The sequence below is a fragment of the Hemicordylus capensis genome, chromosome 6 (assembly GCF_027244095.1).
Source record: "Hemicordylus capensis ecotype Gifberg chromosome 6, rHemCap1.1.pri, whole genome shotgun sequence".
Classification (NCBI taxonomy): domain Eukaryota; kingdom Metazoa; phylum Chordata; class Lepidosauria; order Squamata; family Cordylidae; genus Hemicordylus; species Hemicordylus capensis.
In genome coordinates, this window is record NC_069662.1 from 143,250,550 (window position 1) to 143,272,251 (window position 21,702).

The 21,702-nt window shown below is 46.9% G+C and overlaps 1 protein-coding gene across 2 annotated transcripts; it reads right to left on the reverse strand.

Annotated features, from left to right (window-relative positions):
* Window positions 1–276: 276 nt before the first annotated feature.
* LOC128331462 (patched domain-containing protein 3-like) lies at window positions 277–21,410 on the reverse strand. 2 transcript variants are annotated; one of them, XM_053264919.1, is made up of 5 exons: window positions 21,265–21,406; window positions 19,963–21,038; window positions 10,864–10,985; window positions 4,163–4,308; window positions 277–2,844 (listed from the first exon to the last, which is right to left on the reverse strand). In XM_053264919.1, exons 2-5 carry the CDS (start codon window positions 20,869–20,871, stop codon window positions 1,289–1,291), a joined length of 2,733 nt encoding a protein of 910 aa, XP_053120894.1. In that variant the 5' UTR covers window positions 20,872–21,038; window positions 21,265–21,406; the 3' UTR covers window positions 277–1,288. The 2 variants fall into 2 exon arrangements, 1 of the variants encoding a protein (XP_053120894.1); XR_008310309.1 differs by lacking the exon at window positions 277–2,844 and adding an exon at window positions 18,616–18,848 and having other exon boundaries at window positions 4,296–4,308; window positions 21,265–21,410.
* Window positions 21,411–21,702: the final 292 nt, after the last annotated feature.

Here is a 21,702-nt window from a genome sequence, read left to right on the forward strand (position 1 = left end):
GAGCCATCTTATTTATTTATTATTTCTCTGTGTAAACTGCCCTGAGCCATTTTTGGAAGGGTGGTATAGAAATCAAATGAATGAATGAATGAATGAATGAATGAAACTGCAGTTACCTTGGCCAACTATAACCGTGGTTAAGAGTGTACGTATGAACTTGGCCTTCAAGTCTATCATGTCCTTTCCCATTCCACATCACCATGCATCCATGATTTTATGACCAAATGAATGAGGCATCAACTGGTTGCCTGATCTATCCATGAGACAAAATACAGGTCTCTGAAAGTGCCTTTTATTTACAGTCTTGCCAAATAAAGTAGTACATATGAATTCGCAAGGTATACTCAAAACTTCTGCTTGAAGAGTTTTCTAAAACATCAATAACTAGAAGCTGGGTATTTCTGAAATCAGACCAAGTATTTCAATCTGACTGAGCTCAAATGAACATTTAATGTTTTGCTATGGTATTTTTAAAGCTTCTGCCAATAGGAACAGAAGTCTTTCATGAGTAAACCTCAATTTTGTAGTGATGGAGTTAACATCCCGGAGCACCAACAACACAGAGGCCCAAACCAAATAGATACTGTGGCTGATGTTTTTACCCAGTTGCAATCCTGATCTGAATCAAGTTTCCCCACAGTTGGCACTGAAAGGAAAACTCCCACAGCACCAGTGAGTGTTTTTCTCTTGGACAGGAGGAGCAGTTACGAGGAGTGGGTGACCCCAATTGGGAAAGACTTCAGCAGGAACAAAGGGTTAAAGCACCACCCCACACCCCTGTTCCAATCTGGATTGAGGCCCCACAAAGCAATTATTTACAATAACATACACTCACCTCTGTCATCTTAAGCCAACACTGCAAAACTGAGGATTACTCATGGAGATGGGAAAAGGCTTAAAATACCATTTACAGATATAAAAGGTCAATTTGACCATAATAGTAGCTGCTATTGAAATTAACAAACACACACATATGCAAAGTCAAAAAATGCACATAATTACGCAACATCCAGTTTAACTCTTAGACCTCGTGGCTTCCATGTGTAATGGAGCCATCTTGGGCAATCTACATCCCATTAAAGTGAAGGTTGCTGTTTTTATGTATTTTCCCTCGCTGGAAATACTTTTTGGCTTATTGGAAATTGCATATGCATTATTTATTTGTATAAGAATGATTTAATAATTTTTAAAATGTTATAAAAAAGTGAAGGTAGTTGTTTCTTAAGCAGACAATTTCATAAAGGAAATATTAACACTAGGGGAGTTTTTGTAGTATTCTTTTTTATTACTATTCTTGTATTTCTACTTTTGCTTTTGGAAATCTAACACAAACCTCAAAGAACGTTAAAAACACAGGAATAAACATTAGACCATGAGCAGCTCCAAACAAAATAACCATAAACATTATCTTAAAAAAGGTTCTGAAGAGGTAAGTCGTTGCCATAGACAGCACTAGAACTCCCACGACAGTGGAAACAGCTCCCTGTACAATAGGACTACCAAGTCGGTAAAGAGCATCCACTGCCTTGTCATTCACTTCTGGTTTCTCACTGGATACAAAAGCATAAGAAATATGAGCAGAGAAGTCTACTGAGAACCCTATGCAAATAACCAGGCAGATCATGGACACAAAGTCAAGACGGACCTTCCAAAGTGCCATAAAACCAGTCACACCGACAATAGCAGATGCAATACCAAACGTTACCCATAAAGAGCATACAGGATTTGGAATGAACAGCAAGGAAACAAATAGCATAGCTCCAGAAGCAATAAGAACATTCTGAATGGTGTTCCAAACTATCACAAGGTACTGATCAAAGTATATAAAAGCTGGATTATAAACCAGTAATGGCACCTTACACTTTTTAGCAAAGTCTCGTAGTTCGTTTAAAAGATGTCTCTCATCAACCGCAGTAGTAACATTGATTGTCTGTACATAAAAACGCGAAGCATATATTTCCGTGGCACTAAAACTAATATCCCACTGGAACTCTGCATTAATTTGAAATAGAGCAGATAAACTACCAATGAAAGCATCACGGTCATCTATATTTAGGGACATGCCTTTAGCAGCAGCTTCATAAGTTCTCAGCCATGACACTGAGAAAGTGTCGTGGACATAGGATGAACTTTCCACTGACTTCATACAGTCTTCAAGGTCTGCACGAACAGATGAATCCCAGTAGTGTATGCTTTTAGTAACGACTACCATAACCCTTGGCCCATACTCATAAAAATATTCATTGTTCCAGTTATAATACTGAATGACATAAGAATAATCATTAACTAGATTTCGAACATCTATACCTTCTTCAATCTGGGTGCATCCATAAATACTACCACCCAGGTACAGGAGGTATAGGAGCACAACCAACACCTTGGACCAAGTGTGCATAAGGAAAGGACCATAATATTTTCCAAAGAATATATTCATGGGATGTTCAAGCTCTGCTCCAGTGACCTCATCAAAATATCCTCCAGTGCAACACCTGTTATACAAATAGCCGTGAGAATGCTGAATCTCATATTCCACCTTCATAAATGTAAGCCAATGTCTGTTGCTTTCTTCTCTTTTACCATTTAGAGCAAGGATAGCCCCAAGGAATGTGAGGTTATAGAGGTAGCAGAAAATGAAGGCTGTGCCTGTATAGATGCAAAATGATGTAATTGCTGGAAATGCACTTGCAGTTCCAATGTAGAAGGCTAAAACATCCGTAAGGGTCGTAATAGTAACGGACACAGCTGCCTCTGCATAAGTGTCAGCCATCCGATTTTCAACAGTGTCCTTCACTTTTGTCCGCTGCCAGCAGGACACGAGAATGAACATATCGTCAATACCTACCCCTGAAGATGGTGAAAAAGACAACATATCAGTGTGATGTAAAATATGGAAAGGTAAATAATATACAAAGGAATGGCATGCTTTGCAGTAAATAATAATCACTCTGGGAATCTTAAAGAATCAACATATTTCAATATAGTGCACAAGGAACAAACTGCAGCCTGATGCACTAACTGATTCCAGTTTGATCTATGACAGAGATTAGAGCTTCGGACTATAAGTCAGACAAGGCAGTGTCTAGTTCTGTGGAGGAAGAAGATGGGAGGGAAGCTGAGGATAAAGGGAAGCAGCTGGATAAAATAAGAATTAAAAAAAATTAAACAGTGAATTCTATCTTCCTACATCCATTAGTTCAGTTGGGACCAACTGTTACTTGACTCCTCCACTTCACGAACCCTGTCTTGAAATGGCCATTCTACTCGGACATTGTGCACCTTCAATAAGTAGCGGTATTAAAGCTTGGTATCTAAATTACCTTTTTTTCCTTTTACTCTCTATATTGAGTCTCTTAAAGGAAGGAGAAGGAAAAGAAAATTTAGGAACCAATACTTTTATGCGGTTATGTAATGAAGTTGCATAATAATCTGGTGAAATAGCTACTGCCAAATACAATGGCTGATATACGGAGCAAGGAAGCACCAGTGCAGAGAGAGAGCAGCCCAACAGAATTTCCCAAATAACTCCATCAGTGCAGTGGGGAAACAGCAATTTCTGTTGTCCTCGCCTTCTATAGGAAGCCCTCTGTGCCACTCAAAAATATTCTATCTATCTAATTTATATACTATCCTTCCAAAAATGGCTCAGGGCAGTTTACAACCTATCCCTGAGGTTGGTTGCATTGCCATTAGAGACACAGATTTGGGTGGCATAGAGGGTTTCCTGGGCAACAGGAGAGTGTCAAAAATTGCCACTTCCCAGCTGCACTGGTCAAGTTAGTTGGGAAGTTCTGTAAGGCTGATCTCTTGCATCAGTGCCTCCTTGCTCTGTACCGAGAGGGAAGGAGCCAAATGGCAGTTAGTCCAACCTGATATTGTAACTAGAATTGTCAACTATAAATTGCCTGGAATACTAAGCATAAATGTGGTATGCAAATAAAAGAAAACAAACAAAACAGCTGTATATGGAAAAAGAAAATAAAACAGCAGAAGTGACAATTAGAAGGATTATCTTGAGAAAGAAGCACAGAAAAATCTATTTTTCTCAAGAGTTAAGATGTATAAATGGTTGGGCGGTCTACTTTCTCATGGTTATTTAGATATCCCTGTCCAGACCAGAACCTAACTGATAGGCATAAATGTTTAAACATTTGAGCACACTTACCAAGTATAATAAATGGTGCATTTGCAGCTGTGACAACAAATGGCACCCCACAATAGAACAATAATCCAAAGCTGCTGAGCACAGATAAGCCTGATGACAGCACTCCAAATACTGCAACCCACACTTTTGTCCGTACACAGTCTAGTCTGTAAAACAGATGAAAAGCAATCCAGTTCAGTGATCTTCACTATTTTTAAAGTGAGGCCACTCTGACAAAAAATCTTCAATATGAGAGCCATTTCTCACTGTGCCGACCATTGCACAGTACTGTTCTTTTCTCTGTGTTAGGAGGTCCCTTTAAGAAAGATAAAGATCTCTCTTAAAAGCTCAGTGGGGAAAGTGCTGGGAAGTGCTACACTTAATTAGATTCTGAGTTAGGAATGTGCACAAAATTCACACAAATAGATTCAAATTTGAATGGAATTCGAATCAGTTCAGTTTGGAACCATTGAATAGAGTGGAGATTCGTTCAAATCGATTTGCATTCGGCCAAACACTTGTTCAAATTCGGCAGAATTTGATTTGAGGTTGGCTGAATTTGAATCTATTCAAATGAATCGCCTCTCTATTCAATGGTTCTAAATCAGAGCATTGGTTTACTTACCATCAAGGTTTCTTGATACTGGAGTCAAGGAGATCTCTATGGATTATTCCCCTCACGTGCTCCAAGGCAGGACAATTTTGATTAGCTAATGAAAAATACATGCCTACTTGAGCCTGAGGGGGATAGCCCCGCCAAAATTCTTCCTTTCCTGCGTAGCTCCAGGCTGCTCTAAAATATCTTTCTGAGTATTTCCTTATATTTTCTGCAGCTTCAACCCACCTTTTCTTGGTCCTGTTTTGTCCTTCCTTATTGTCTGTGTTTCTACCTCTAAAATTAAAAAAAAAGAAAAAAAGAACCTTCCCTCAGATTTCCCAATCTTTTCTCCAGCCTCTCTACTGTTTCTTCTCCCTCCTGCCATGGAACACACAGGAGCTTGTAAGATGATACTGCTGTCAAAGTGGAAAGGGAAAAGCAGCCTTCCATTGGCTACCAGAGTCCCTAGATTGCCTTCACCACAAGCGTTGGTCTGGCCACTAAAACGCCACCTGGTCAAAACGCTGACAAGGCCGCCGCGACTTTCCTGCCCTTGGGCTGTGAAACTCGCAGCAGAGTGGCCCAGCATGCCTCAGAGAAAGGCGGAGAGAGAGAACAAGGGGAGACTTTGGGAGCCTCGTCGCTCATCATGGAAAGGCTAAGGTGGGCAGCAAAATTGTCCTGCTTTGGAGTACATGAGGGGAATAACCCATAGAGATGTCCTTGATCCCAGCATCAGAGAATGAAGAGATTCAAATTCGAATAGATTCGTGCAAATTTTGTGCATATCCCTAATTCTGAGTTGGAAGGTACGTGCACTAATTGCTCTCTCTTTATTCTAAACTAGGTTTATTTTATTTATTTATTACATTTTTATATCCCGCTCCTCCTCCAAGGAGCCCAGAGCGGTATACTACATACTTAAGTTTCTCCTCACAACAGCCCTGTGAAGTAGGTTAGGCTGAGAGAGAAGTGACTGGCCCAGAGTCACCCAGCAAGTTTCATGGCTGAATAGGGATTTGAACCCGGGTCTCCCTGGTCCTAGTCCAGCACTCTAACCACTACACCACGCTGGCTCACAGCAATGACCATATTTTGAAGTCTTGCTTTCTCCACAGCCACAAGAAAGATGAATTTAATTACTTTCAAAGACCAAAGCTGACATTCAAACAACTTCCACTCAAGTTAGAGCGGGGCTGCACAACTTCATCCCTCATGCAGATGCTGGACTAAAACTCTCATAATCCTTGACTATTAGCCACTGTGGCTGCGGATGATGGGAGTCATAGTTCAAAAACAGCTTGAGCGCCAAAGCAGTGCAGCTCTGAGCTATAAGAAAGATTATGTCCTGAGCTACTTGTGACTCGTACATATGGCAGGCACTTTCACTTCATATCATTACAAGGCCCCTATACCACATCTCTGCCATCCTTTGCTCTGCAAACAGGATCAGGGCTTGGTTTGTTCAGTGGCACCCTCCCAATAAGCATCGAATATTGTTCCTGCCCTCAGCAGAACTCCTGCCCTCAGCAGAAAAAAAACACCTGACATACAAATGACATCGAGCTATGATATTATAGGATACAAATGATATTGAGCTATGAACAGAATTCTATATATATATACTAGTGTTTTTTAGCCCGTTACAATAACGGGCGCTAGCGGATCCCCCCCCCCACCTGCCGCGGCCGCGCCACCTGGCTTGGGCGCCGGGCTGGACCCGCCATTGCTGATTCTGGGCTCTCCAGAGTGGCGACCCCCCCCACATGATTAAGGGCCAAATCAGCCCATGTAAATGCCGCTGCGGCCGACCGCCCGCACGCCCTCCCAACTGCCAAGTCCTCCTCATCCCCGGCCTGCGTCAGTCGGGCGATGAAAGTCCATATTTTGAGAGGGAGAGAGGAGCTCGCAAGCAGAGCTCCTCTCTCTGCAAAGCCTCTTCCCAAACTGGCGCTTTGGGCGCAAAGGACGCCTATTGCGTCCTTTGCGTCCATAGCGCCAGTTAGGGCAGAGCCTTTGCACAGAGAGGAGCTCTGTTTGCGAGCTCCTCTCTCCCTCTCAAATTATGGACTTTCATCGCCCGACTGACGCGAGCCGGGGTAAGAAGGACTCGGGCAGCTGGGAGGGTGGCCGGCGGCCGCAATTTTTTTCATGTGATCAGGACAACGATTTGGGCAAAATGGCCACCTGTGGGGCTGGGAGAGGAGGACTCGGGCAGCTGGGAGAGCGGGCAGGTGACGGCCGCGGCGGAAATCGTGAAGGGCAATTTTGGCCAACATGGTATTTCAACACTAATTTCAACCTGGTGTCGGCGGACGTGTCTCCCTCGGACTGTTCTGGCTCAGAACAGCCCAGGGAGACACGGACGCAGACCCCAACGTTCTAAAGGCATGGACTTGCACTTAGCCTTTTATTATAGAGGATATATACTAGTAACTTTAAGCCCGTTAAATTAACAGGCGCTAGTAGACTTTTGGGGCAGGCAGGCACCCACCACCCACCCACCCGGTAACTTCACTCACTTGTCCAGGATGAAAGCTCTGCTGCACGAACGCTCCTGCTGGGCGTGAGCTGCCGGCGGTGGCTGAGAGGCGAGTGCTGAGCCCGCCACGGGGGCCAGCTGATCCGGAGCCACCCGGGGCCCAGCGTTCGGTTTGACTTTTGCCGACGCCGCCTCCTCCAGACCGGCGCTGGGAGAGTTGTGTTGGCCGCTAGTGGGCCCGGGGCCAGCCATCCCCCCGCCTCCGCCTCCTTCGCCACGCTGCCGGGCCGGGCCGGGCCCGCCAGCGGGCTCAGTCTTCCCACCGCAGCCGCTACCGCCAGCGGGCTCAGTCTCCCCGCCGTGGCAGCCGCCGCCAGCGGGGTTAGTTCTCCCGCCGCGGCAGCTGCCGCCAGGGGGCCCAGTCCCCCCGCTGCGGCTGCCGCCGCCAGCAGGCTCAGTCCCCCCTCCGCACCTGCCGCCGCCAGCTGGGCCAGTCCTCCTGCCCGCTAGTGGGCCCGGGCCCAGCCTTCCCCACGCCTCCGCGGCCATTGCCACGCTGCCGGGCTGGGCCGCCCCTGCCCCCTCCTCACATCTGCGGCCTGGCTGCCTTGGTTGGCCGGGCCCGGCCGCCGCCTCACGACCTGGCCCGCCACTGCCTTACGGCCTGGCCTGCCGCCTCCGCTGCTTCGTGGCCTGGCCCACCGCCTCCGCCTCACGGCCTGGCCTGCCGCCGCCTCCTCCACAACCCGAGTCTTGCGACAGCCACGGGAACCGCCATCCCCTCCTCCGCCTCCCCTCCCCCAACGCCGTCGCCATCTTACGTCAGCGCTCCCGGGACGCCCGCCCACCCACCTATAGACCAGCAGCCCTTGCCATTGGCAGCCCTTGCCTCCTCCACCTTCTTCGGCCTCCCCCGCGCCTCGGCCGGCTTGGCCGGCGCCTGCGTCCGTGTCTCTCTCGGTGTGATCTGCGCACGCGCACCACGCATGCGCAGAACACCCGAAAAAGACACGGACGCAGACACCAAGCATTTTATTATATAGGAGATACAGTGAGGGAAATAAGTATTTGATCCCCTGCTGATTTTGTCCATTTGCCCTCTGACACAGAAATGACCAGGCTATAATTGGAATGGTAGGTTTATTGTAGCTGTGAGAGACGGAATAACAACAAACAAACCCTCAAAAGCCCAGTGCCCAAAAGTCAGAGATGGATTTGCATTGTAGTGAGGGAAATAAGTATTCAATGCCTTCACAAAAGATGTCTTAGTACTTGGTGGCAAAACCCTTGTTGGCAATCACAGAGGTCAGACGTTTCTTGTAGTTGGCCACCAGGTTTGCACACAACCCAGGAGGGATGTTGTCCCACTCCTCTTTGCAGATCCTCTCCAAGTCAGAAAGGTTTCGAGGCTGATGTTTGGCAACCCGAACCTTCAGCTCCCTCCACAGATTTTCTATGGGATTAAGGTCTGGAGACTGGCTGGGCCACTCCAGGACCTTCATGTGCTTCTTCTTGAGCCACTCCTTTGTTGCCTTGGCTGTGTGTTTTGGGTCATTGTCATGCTGGAATACCCATTCACGACCCATTCTTAATGCCCTGGCTGAGGGAAGGAGGTGCTCCCCCAAGATCTGACGGTACATGGTCCCGTCCATTGTCCCTTCGATGCGGTGAAGGTGTCCTGTCCCCTTAGCAGAAAAACACCCCCAAAGCATAATGTGTCCACCTCCATGTTTGACAGTGGGGATGGTGTTCTTGGGCTCATAGGCAGCATTCCTCCTCCTCCACACACGGCGAGTTGAGTTGATGCCAAAGAGCTCGATTTTGGTCTCATCTGACCACAACACTTTCGCCCAGTTCTCCTCTGGATCATTCAGATGTGCGTTGGCAAACTGCAGACGGGCCTGTACATGTGCTGCCTTGAGCAGGGGGACCTTGCGGGCACTGCAAGATTTCAGTCCTTCACGGCGTAGTGTGTTACCAATTGTTTTCTTGGTGACTATGGTTCCAGCTGCCCTGAGATCATTGACAAGTTCCCCCCGTGTAGTTCTGGGCTGCTTTGTCACCATTTTCATGATCATTGCAACTCCACGAGGTGAGATCTTGCGTGCAGCCCCAGACCAAGGGAGATTGACAGTTATTTTGTGCTTCTTCCATTTGCGAGTTATCGTGCCAACTGTAGTCACCTTCTCACCAAGCTGCTTGGCGATAGTCTTGTAGCCCAGTCCAGCCTTGTGCAGGTCTACAACCTTGTCCCTGACATCCTTCGACAGCTCTTTGGTCTTGGGCATGGTGGTGAGTTTGGAAGCTGAGTGATTGCTTGCTTCTATGGACAGGTGTCTTTTATACAGGTTCTGTAACAAGCTGGGATTAGGAGCACTCCCTTACAGAGGGTGTTCCTCATCTCAGCTCATTACCTGCATATAGTGAAAAGACACCTGGGAGCCTGAAATCTTGCTGGTTGATAGGGGATCGAATACTTATTTCCCTCACTACAATGCAAATCCATCACTGACTTTTGGGCACTGGGCTTTTGAAGGTTGGTTTGTTGTTATTCCGTCTCTCACAGCTGTGTCAGAGGGCAAACGGACAAAATCAGCAGGGGATCAAATACTTATTTCCCTCACTGTGTGTGTGTGTGTGTGTGTGTATATATATATATGTATGTGTGTGTGTGTGTGTGTGTGTGTGTGTCTATCTATCTATCTATCTATCTATCTATATATGTATATATCAATCAGAGGTGTTCAGATCAGGTAAATGATCAAACCATCCCTCAGTATTTGAAAGCCCTACCCTTGAGATATCCCCGGCTCCTTCACATTAATAGTCCACAGCTGTATAACAGCTGAAGTGCAGATCCAGACTGATGCACAATGGTAGTGCTTACAACAGCTGGGAGTCATCATGGACTACAATGCCCTTTGGAGCCTGATGGCTCCTCTAGCTGCACAATTGTTGACTTAATTATATAACTGAAATAAATAAATAAATAAATAAATAAAATTTTCTTTGATCTTTAACAAGCAACTGCTATTTGCCAGTGGCTTAAAAAAATGCAACTATATACAGTATTTTTTAGTTTGCTTAACAGATATTCAGTTGTGGACTTTTTTGTATGTGGCAAATTTAATGAGAAACAAACATAATTAGGGGTTACTTGGGAGAGTGCCTCCTTCTACATGATCCCCACCGCACATTATGATCATTGAGAGAGGTCCGTCTCTGTATATGGCCAGCTTGTCTGGTGGTGATTTGGGAACGGGCCTTCTCTGTAATCGCTCCTAGGCTGTGGAATGCACTCCCTGTAGACATTCATGGTTTAACATCTTTACCAGCCTTCAAAAGAGCCCTTAAGACACATTTTTAAAGCCAGGCTTTTAGTAATTTCTGAGTTTTAAATTTTTAATTATTGTTTAGTTTTTTTACATGCTGTAATTTTTGAATGTTTAAAAAATTTTAATTGCTGTTTGGGTTTTTTAATTGCTGTAATTTTTGAATGTGTTAGATTTTTAATTTCTTGTTTTAATAGCTGTTCTTTTTTGTTTTTGTGCATTGCCTGGAGCCTGGCGGGATATAAAATAAATAAATAAATTACAAGATGCCAGGATAAACGTAATTCCTACTTCCTCCCCCAACAATTACCTTAAACATGATACAACTGAATAGGTTATTATTAAGATGTATGCAGCAATAAACAATGGGACCAGAGTTTTCATAACTTCGTCATACTCTTGCTGTCGTGACTGCGAGGAAAAATAAGCCACCTGCCAGGAGAGAAGAAATAAAAAACCACTTGTTAAATACTTTCTCTCTAAAGGCATAAGAAGCTGCTCTCAAAAGTATAAAGCTATGATGCAGTCCTTAGCAGTTTCCCCAATAGATTTTTAAAAAATCAACATTAGAATTTCCAAAATAAATTAATTTCCTAATCTAGAAAATCTACTATAAATTCATCAGTCCTATTTTCCCCAAATGGTTTTGGGAGGATATAAAAAAAATTTAGCATTCAACTTCCTCATTTGATAAATGAGTTTAATATAGCCTGATGTAAAAGAATAATGGTGGAATGTTTTAAATCACCTTGATTTAAAATTAAGACAAATTGAAAACATATAGGAATATTTCTTTTAACTAAAAGCATTGTGAACGAGGCCAGCTAGAACAGAGAAACAGTTTGAAGCCTACTCTGGGAAGAGCACAAGCAGATTCAGGAAGGTAAGCAAGCTTTTCTACATAAAACAACAACTCTTTTTTCTTCAAACAAACAGGAGGAAGGGAGATTTTGAGGGGCTGGTTGGTTTCTCTTTAAGGGAAAAGTGTGTGTGTGTGTGTGTGTGTGTGTGTGTGTGTGTTGCCAGGGCTAGCATTTGCCATGGCTTGCTCTGGGGGCTCTGTGGCATTCAATTGTTCTTTCTCTCTGCCTGGAGAGGGACAGAGGGAAGAGTCAGCTAGGGCTGTAGTGAGTCGCACCTGTTGGAAGGGGCCACATTCTTGTGTGCCACATGCCTGTTTCAGTTTGAAGCCTACTCTCTATATAAGGTGAAGGCTAGGGAGCTTAGCCAACAGGGATAGTAAACAGGGTCCTGGAGTTTTGCGTGGAAGTGTGCAGGGGAGCTTGAAACAAGTACCCTTGATCACAAGGAGCCCAGTGGGAAGAGAAGGTAAGTACTACTCCCCCCTTCATATTCTTGAGAAAGGAAGTTTGAACAGTTAAATAGCTGACCAATACAGCTAAGACCTAACTTACTAATAAACAATCTCCAAATTCTCTAAACAGCCAACAAAACCAGTTATGAAGCTAGAAAGTCAGCAGGGGAAGGGGCACTTCTCAGTGTATTCCATAGAGTTTTGCATGTATGCCTATTTGCTCCATGGGCAGAAGTCATGGGTGTGTGCTAAGTGCAACGAGCTCCTGGCTCTCAGGGAACAAGTTCATTTCCTTGAGACCAAGGTGGAGAATCTGAAAAAGCTCAGAGAGGTATGTGAATGAGACCTTCGGGGATGTGGTAGAGGCATCTCATCCAAGGCTGATAGCTCCTCTGCTGTCAGGGAGAATGAAGGTCTCAGGGAAGGAGGACATCAGTCTGAGGAAGTGGGAGCTGCTCTAGAAGGGACCCCTGCTGTGAATGATGAGCCCATTTCCTGTCGCACAGTGGGGTAAGGGCCTCCTTGCAGTGGGCGATTCAATCATTAGACGTTAAAAGAGATGGGTCTGTGTCCCACTGGTAGAATGTACGGTGACCTGGTGCGAAGGTTGTGGATATCACGTAGCGTCTAGATAGGCTGTTAGGCAGTGCTGGGAGAAGTCAGCTATCGTGGTGCATGCTGACACCAACGATGTTGGGAAATGCAGTAGGGAGGTCCTGGAAGCCAAATTTAGGCTGATAGGTAGCATATTGAAGTCCAGGACCCCCCAGGGTAGCATTGTCAGAAATGCTACCTGTTCCATGCGCAGGGTCAGTAGACAGACAGAGCTGAGGGGTCTCAATGCATGGATGAGATGTTGGTACTGCAAGGAGGGGTTTAGATTTGTCTGGGATACATTTTGGGACAAGCAAAACCTGTACAAAAGGGACAGGCTGCTCTTGAAACAAGAGAATGGAACCAGACTGTTGGCACTTAAAATATAAAAGGTCACAGACCAGCTTTTAAAATTACACCTGGGGAATAGCCTACAGGAGTTGGGCAGTATCTGGTTCGGCAAATGCCATCCCTTAAGGTGCGAGGGTGTAAAATATTCAGATAATACAGAAGGGGACAGAGCAGACACACATAAAGAGCAGACAGAGGGCTGTGCTAGCTAGTCAAAGAGATCAAAGAGCTAAAAGAGTAATAGCACACACCAAGTAAGAGATTCAGTGTATAGGTGCTTATATGCCAATGCCAGAAGCCTCCGAGCCAAGATGGGTGAGCTGGATTGCTTGGTTGCTAACTAAGAAATAGATATAGTGGGAATAGCAAAAACATTGTGGAACAGTGAGAATCAGAAGGACACTGTTATCCCTGGATATAAACTCTACAGAAAGGACAAGGAGGGGCACATTGGAGGGGTCTAGGAAAACTCTCTGTGGCCAACTCACTGTGGGACACCTCAACACGGCCAACTCACTGCACGGACAACTTAATGTGAATCCCCAAAAACACTTCAAAGCAGTTCCCAGCTCTCTCTCCAGCCAGCAACCAGCAGACACAAAGTAATAATTGCATGTCCGCTGGTTGCTGGCAGGAGCGGGCTGCTCTCCGACTCCTCCGCCCACCTCCCATCCCGATAGAGCAGGGAACTGTTTCGAAGTGCGGGGCACCTGAAGTGCGCAGCGGGCTGTTTGTTTGCAAAGAGAGAGCAGGGAACTGCTTTGAAGTACAAGGCACTATCAGGCTTGTTGGAGAATGAAGAGAGAGCAGGGAGCTGATTTGAAGTGTTTGTCAGAGATTCGCACTGAGTTGTCCCTTCAGTGAGTCGGCCGTGTTGCGGTGTCCCACAGTGAGTTGGCTGCAGTGAGTTGTCCCATTCCCGCATTGGAGGTGGAGTAGCACTGTATATTAAAGAAGGGATAGACTCTAACAAGGTAGAAAACCTAGAAGGACCGGAGTCCTCTACAGTCCTCTAAGGCATGCGCATGTGTGCGCGCTCACAAGTTTTCCGATGTCCACTCAGTTCATTTTCGATCCCGCTCAGGTTGAATCAGGAAGGCCCCACTCTGAATGCAAGTGCATACACACTACCTTGATACTGCCGCCCAGAATAAAACTCATTCTGCACACACAGAGATGAAAAAAATTAGAGGGACCACTGCACAGAAACCTTGTGGGTGACAATACAAGGCCTGAAAGGAAATGTGCTACTGGGGACATGCTATTGCCCTCTGAATCAAAACACTGACAGTGACTGGGCGTTGCAGAAGGAAATCAGGGAGGCGAAAAGGAGAGACAGGGCAGTAATAAGAGACTGCCTTGGTCGGCCTGATGGATGATCTCCAATTGGCAATTGACAGAGGAAGTGTGACTCTGTTGGTCCTCTTGGATCTCTCGGCGGCTTTAGATACTATCGACCATAGTATCCTTTTGGAACGTCTGAGGGGGTTGGGGGTGGGAGGCACTGTTTTACAGTGGTTCCGCTCCTACCTTTCGGACAGGTGCCAGGTGGTGTCAATTAGAGATTGTTGCTCTTCAAAATCTGAGCTTAAGTATGGCGTTCCTCAAGGCTCCATACTCTCTCCAATGCTTTTTAACATCTAGATGAAACCGCTGGGAGAGATCATCAGGGGATTTGGAGCTGGGTGTTACCAGTATGCTGATGACACCCAGATCTACTTCTCCATGTCAACTTCTTCAGGAGTTGGCATATCCTCCCTAAATGCCTGCCTGGAATCAGTAATGGGCTGGATGAGGGAGAATAAACTGAAGCTGAATCCAGATAAGACGGAGGTACTTATTGTGCGGGGTCGGAACTCTAGAGACATTTTTGATCTGCCTGTTCTAGACGGGGTCACACTTCCCCAAAAGGAACAGGTTCGCAGTCTGGGAGTACTTCTGGATCAACGTCTCTCCTTGGTTTCTCAGGTTGAGGTGGTGGCCAGGGGTGCTTTCTATCAGCTCCGGCTGATACGCCAGCTGCGCCCGTTTCTCGAGATCAATGACCTCAAAACAGTGGTACATTTGTTGGTAACCTCCAGATTGGACTTCTGTAATGCGCTCTACGTGGGGCTGCCTTTGTATGTAGTCCGGAAACTTCAGTTGGTTCAGAATGCGGCAGCCAGGTTGGTCTCTGGGTCATCTTGGAGAGACCACATTACTCCTTTGTTGATGGAGTTACACTGGCTGCCAATAGGTTTCTGGGCAAAATACAAAGTGCTAGTCATAACTTATAAAGCCCTAAACGGCTTAGGCCCTGGGTATTTAAGAGAGCGTCTTCTTCGCTATGAGCCCCGCCGGCCGCTGAGGTCACTTGAGGAGGTCCGTCTCCAGTTGCCACCAACTCGTTTGGTGGCTACACAGAGACGGGCCTTCTCGGCTGCTGCCCCGAGATTGTGGAATGCGCTCCCTGCTGAGATACGATCCTCCCCATCTCTGGCAATTTTCAGAAAACACCTGAAAACACATCTCTTCAACCAGGCTTTCTCAGCTTTTTAAAACTTGTTTTTAAATTGTTCTGATTATTTAATTGTTGTTTTATGATGTTTTTAATTGTTAATCATTGTTTTATGCTTATAATTTTTGTTTAATTATTAATTGATTTTAATGGTGTTTTAATGTAAACCGCCCTGAGCCTTTTGGAAGGGCGGTATAAAAGTTTTAATAATAAATAAATAAATAAATAAATAAATAATGGGCAATTTCAATTACCCACACATAGACTGGGTAAATTTACAGTCAGGTAAGGACAAAGAGGTCAAATTTCTAGATATGCTGAATGACTGTGCCCTAGAACACTTAGTCATAGAACCAACCAGAGAGATGGCAACCTTGGACTTAATCCTGAGTGGCACCCAGGACCTGGAGCATGATGTCAGTGTCATGGACTTTTTAGGGAACAGTGACCATTGTGCAATCAAATTCAGCATACATGTGGGGCGAGAATCACCAAGCAAGTCTAACACAGACACTTTGAATTTCAGAAGAGGAAACTTCGCTAAAATGAGGAGTTTAGTGAAAAGAAAATTCACTGAAAGGGAAAATCAGGAGAGTCACTTCACTCCAGAATGCATGGAGTTTATTTAAAACCACAATACTAGAAGCCCAGTTAGAATCAGTGTTCCCTCTAAGGCATGCGCATGTGCTCACACATATTTTGATGTCCGCTCAGTGAATTTGAGATCCTTCTCAGGTTTAATCATGAAGGCCACACTCTAAATGCATGTGTGCGCACACTGCTTTGATACTGCCAACCAGAACAAAACTCATTCCACACACAGATGGAAAAAAAACAGAGAGAACACTGGTCAGAATGTATACTAAAAAAGAGGAAAGGTACCACCAATACTGGGAGGATGCCAGCATGGCTAACAGGTAAAGTCAAGGAAACTATAAAGAGGAAGACTTCCTTCAGAAATTGGAAGGCCTGCCCAACTGAAGAGAACACAAGTTCTGGCAAAAGAATCTTGCCTTGCCAAACATTTGGAGTTTTTTGAGTGTCAACAGATGTGTGGATAAATGTGTGCAGATACTGTTGACATAGTATACCTGGACTTCCAAAAAGCTTTCGACAAAGTTCCTCACCAAAGACTCTTGAGAAAATTTAGCAGTCATGGGATAAGGGGACAAGTACTGGGACAGGTGCTTTTAAATTTATTCATAAATGATCTAGAAGTAAGGGTAAGCAACGAGGTGGCCAAATTTGCAGATGACACCAAACTATTTAGGGTAGTGAAATCCAAAAGGATCTCTCCAAACTGTGCGAGTGGGTGACATAAAGGCAAATGTGGTTCAGTGTTGGCAAGTGTAAAATGATGCATATTGGCTGAAAAAAAAACCCCAACTTCACATATATGCTGGTGGGATCTGAGCTGTTGGTGACTGACTAGGAGAGGGATCTTGGGGTTGTGGTGGACAGCTCGTTGAAAGTGATAACAAAGTGTGCAGCAGCTGTGAAAATGGCCAATTCCATGCTAGGGATCACTAGGAAGGGGACTGAAAATAAAGCTGCTAATACTATAATGCACTTATACAAAACTATGGTGCAGCCACACTCAGGAGTACTGTGTACAATTCTGGTCATCATACCTTAAGAAGGACAGTGTAGAACTGGAAAAGGTGCAGAAGAGGGCAACCAAGATGATCAGGGGCCTAGAGTACCTTTCTTATGAGACAAGGCTACAATACTTGGGGCTTTTTAGTTTAGAAAAAAGATGACTGTGGGGAGACATGATATAGGTCTACAAAATCATGCATGGTGTGGAGAAAGTTGATAGAAATTATTCTTCCTCTCGCATAACACTAGAACGCACAATCAACTTGTGCCAGATGTGGTGACAGCGACCAAGATGTGGTGACAGCTAACAACCTGGATGGCTTTAAGAGGGGTTTGGATAACTTCATGGAGGAGAGGTCTATCAACGGCTACTAGTCAGAGGGCTATAGGCCACCTCCAGCCTCAGAGGCAGGATGCCCTGAATACCAGTTGCAGGGGAGTAACAGCAGGAAAGAGGACATGCCCTCAGCTCCAGCCTGTGAGCTTCCCAGCAGCATCTGGTGGGCCAATGTGTGAAACACAGGAGCTGAATGGAAGTAAACACCTGCTCCTGCCAAGTTTTGCTTGCCTGCAGCCCACTTCCTGGTTTGCTGTCCATCAGTGCCACATCAAGCTGAGCTGAAGGAAGCAAACAGCCCCGCCCCCAACCTGCCCAGTCCTCCTGCCAATGTTGCACAAAGCTCTGAAGCTAGCAGCACAGTTAGATGATTTATTTATCATTCCCTTGCTGAAGTACCCTGCCCAGCTTCACAGTGTCTACAAGATCCTCCACTTGCTCAGGTGCACCTTCTTCTAGAGATTGCTAGGGATTAATCCAGCCTGGATGGATTCCTAGCAATCAATCAGGTATGAGTGCACAGCAGAGAGCTAAGCAGTGAGCCAGCAACCATGAGGAGACAAGAGAAATCCTTTCCAGGAGGAGGGAGTTGGAAGACACTCAAGGTTTGTTTGTTTTAAAGGAAATATGTTGTGATCCCTTTTCTCTGTTCAGTAGCTCTTCCCAACATTGCAGGCTCATGGTCACACAGGCTGTGAGCCTAACCAGAAATGTGAAGTGTCTAATTAAAATATTTAGGGAGGTAAAGAATCATTTTAAAAAGGTGTTTAATGGTGGTTGCTGCAGGTCAAGCCTAAACATGTTTATTCAGAATTAAGTCCCACTCATATCAATGGAAGCCACCTAATGGTGCAGCAGGGGAGTAACTTGCCTAGGGAGGGAGCAAGAGGTTACTGGTTTGAATCCCCGCTGGTATGTTTCCCAGACTATGGGATACACCTATATCGGGCAGCAGTGATACAGGAAGATGCTGAAAGGCATCATCTCATACTGCGGGGGAGATGGCAATAGTAAACCCCTCCTGTATTCTACCAAAGAAAACCACAGGGCTCTGTGGTTGCCAGGAGTTGACATCCACTAGATGGAACAACTTTACTTTACATTTTAATGGAACTTACTCTCAGAAAAATGCATCAGATTACCATTTTAGGAATCCTTTTCTGACTACTTTTTCTACATGCTGTCCTGACTTGGAAGAAAGTCCCTTTGAAATCAGTGGAGTTTACTTCTAAGGCACCTTAGGGGAGCAGCATGCTAAGACTCTGGGTGTAGCATTTGCAGTGAGAGTAGTGGAAAGATCAGGAATCACCCTCTCTCTTTCTTGTTTAAGTGTTAGTCATACTAGATAAAACTCTATTTCAAGCAATACCTTGATTTATGAGAGAGCAATTAGAAAGTCACCCTGCTTGCCTTAAGCAAGGCTGGGACAAGACGGTAGGCCTGGAAGGTCCACGATGGATTCTAGAAGCACTGATGGGGTTGCGTGGGCTGAAATGGTCTTTTCTTTATGCAGTCTTCTGGGTTGATTAAAGGCTCCCCCAGCTGCCGCAAATGGTGAAGTTGCCTGTCTATAGAGCTTTGTTGGGATTTTTCTTTTCTAGTCTGTGGAGGGGAATTTAATTACTTCACTGTGTAAGCAATCAATTATTTTGCCTTGGACTGCAATGCCTCAACATCCCAGTCCTAACTACGCTAAATTCAGAGGTTTTCTTTTTAAGTTCCACTGTTGTTGTTGTTGTTGTTGTTTTTTAAATGAGTGTGTTTATGGGGGGGCAGGGGTGGAGCCACCATTGGGCAAATGGGTTCAAAGAACCCGGGCCATCCCCTCGGGGGCTGCGCCTCTCAGCCCCTGGCCCTGCCCCCCCACATCTGACATCAGATGCAGGGGGCTTTGCTTCACTCCTAAACGGGGGCCACGCAGCCCTGTTTGGGACCGAAAGGCAGGGAGAGCAGCTCCTGGCCTTGCTGCTCATGCAGCCGGGCTGATCTCCCTCTCCCGTGAGGTCCCCATCTGGGAGCAAAATAACACCTCCCGTGTCTGATGTCAGATGTGGGGGGGGGGGGCAGGGCTAGGGGGCTGCTGCAGCCTCCCTCCGCCACTGCTGTGAAGCAAGTTTGTTATCAGGATGCTGATTTCTGAATGTTCTCAGAGAAAGGGAGAAAGGAGTTAATTTTTAAAGAATAATAAGTGAATATAGTACCAAGGTGGGGAAACACTTTGAAAATAAATGTACAAGTAGATTAGGAGGGTGTGGGTGCCAGCGTAGTGGTTGGAACAGCCCTGCACAAACACCCCTCATTTTCTCTGTGTTCCTAAATTACCTATTTAAATAATTGCTTTAATAATTATTTTAAATAATATTTTAATGCAGTAATTTATGAACTAAAAATTGACTTCTTCCCCTGCATACCAAGTCATGGTGAGTTCCAGTTCATTCCAGACTTCTCGTTTTTCTCCATATTGAGTGGGGGGTGACAAGTGCCCCAAATCATACATTGCCTAGGCTAGGACACCAAAAGCTCTAGGGCCGGCTCGGCTACTGCGATCAGTACTAAATTGCTTTCCAGCGAAAATGCTCTCAAAATGGTTTACGTACGAAGGAAATAAAAAATAATACAAATTAATAAACGGTACAGGGTCCGCCGCACAACACAGAAGGGCGCATACCGGCTGGTTTCCCTAACACGCGACGTGCCCCAAGAGTATGCGCCTTACCCGAATGGAGGCGAGGTTCAAGGAGGCCAGCAGGTCGGGGATGCGCTCCAGGAAAGTCTCCACCCAGCGATTGCTCTTCTTCCGCTGCTGAGGCTGGTCCTCCTGCAAATAATAGACAAGGCGCAGCGCTTTGGCTGCTTCGACGGGGCGCGCCTGCTCATCTCCCGGGCGCAGCTTGACGCCCCCCAGGAAAGGGGCCAGGAAAACCCGGCCCTGGAAGAGCGGGAAGGTGAGGCGGGGCAGCAGCGCCTCGATGCCCCCCGGGAAGCTCTGCGCGAGGCTGAGGAGCGGGTTGGGGCTGACGCAGGTGCGGTTGCTGCGGGCGCAGAGCTGGGCGAAGGAGAGCCCGCCCGCCTGCAGCCCCCGCACCGCCGCGTCCAGCTTCTGCAGCTCGGCGAAAGCCTGCGCGGTGAGGAGCGAGTCTCCGGGGGCGGCCACGGCCATGAGGGTGGCGTAGGCGCCCTCGGTGGTCAGCCTCTGGGCGGAGAAGTGCTCGCGGTCGTTGGTCCGGAAGCGTTTCTGGACGAAGCGGCGCTCTCTCTTGGCCGGGCCCCCGTACGGCGTGAACTGCCCCTCGCGGTCATTGGTCGTGGCTCGTTTGCCCAGGAAGACGAAGCCGGCGCCCAGCGCGACCGTGACCACCAAGGGCACCAGCAGGAAGGGCCACGGGTGGGCGCCCACCAAGGCGCCGAGGGCCCGCAGCGCCCGCGACAGGAGCCGCTCCGCACAGTCCGTGCGGCAACCGCGCGGCGGCATCTCGCTTCTTTGCGCGCTCGCCCCCGTCCCCCTCCGCGGGCGCCAGAGACGGTGCGGGCGCCTAACGGCTTTGAGGGCCTCGCCTAGCGCGCGCAGGCCCCTTCCACGCGCGGACATAAGTCTCAGGCCGGGCCGGAGGGTGAACCCGGGCATGTTCAGGACAAAACTTCCCTGCTATACCAGCGAAAGAAACGCTTCAGGTTGACATTGCGGCCCTCCAGGCTGTCCGTAGCAACGTGGTAGTAGTCCAAGCCGCCTACTTTTCCACTTGCAGAGAGTTTTTGACACCGAGGCGCGACTGATCAAAATGCCATTCCCACCTACAGAATGAAGTGGTACAGCCCCTTTAACACCTCTGATTCTGAACTCTACCATTTAGACCAGGCCCAAGGGACTCTGCTTTTGTTCTGCCCCATGCTAGTTCACTCTGTCCAACGGTTGGACCCCATAGCAATACTGTAGTAACTGAAGGCTCCAGAAATCTGAATCCATCAGGGGCGATCCATCAGGAAATTATAGGGGCTGCAACAAGAATTCTTAACATACCTGCTGATACCAGATTTTGCATGACAGTACTGCATTCTCCTTGGCAGAGGTGTTGCTAGGTCCTTAAAAGATCCAGAGCAGAGCCAGGCCAGTGGCGGCCTGTGTCTGGCTGCAGCAGTGGCAGCCCTGCTCACCCTGCCCCCTACGCCTGATGTCAGACATGGGGGTTAGCCACACCCCCTACATCTGACCTCAGACATGGGGTGTGTGGTCTAGCTCCCAAACTGGGCCATGCGGCTATGTCCGGGAGTTAGATCCAGGCCAGCATTGTGCAAAAACAGCACTGGCCATCTAACTCCCGAACGGGGCCGCGCAGCAATTCTTTTCAGCCCATATTGCGTCCACAAGTTCACGTCTAGTGGAGTTATTCAGGGTTGTGAGAGGGCTAGTAAGTGCCCCTCCTCCCTTGAATCAGAACTTGGAACCATCTATTTCCTG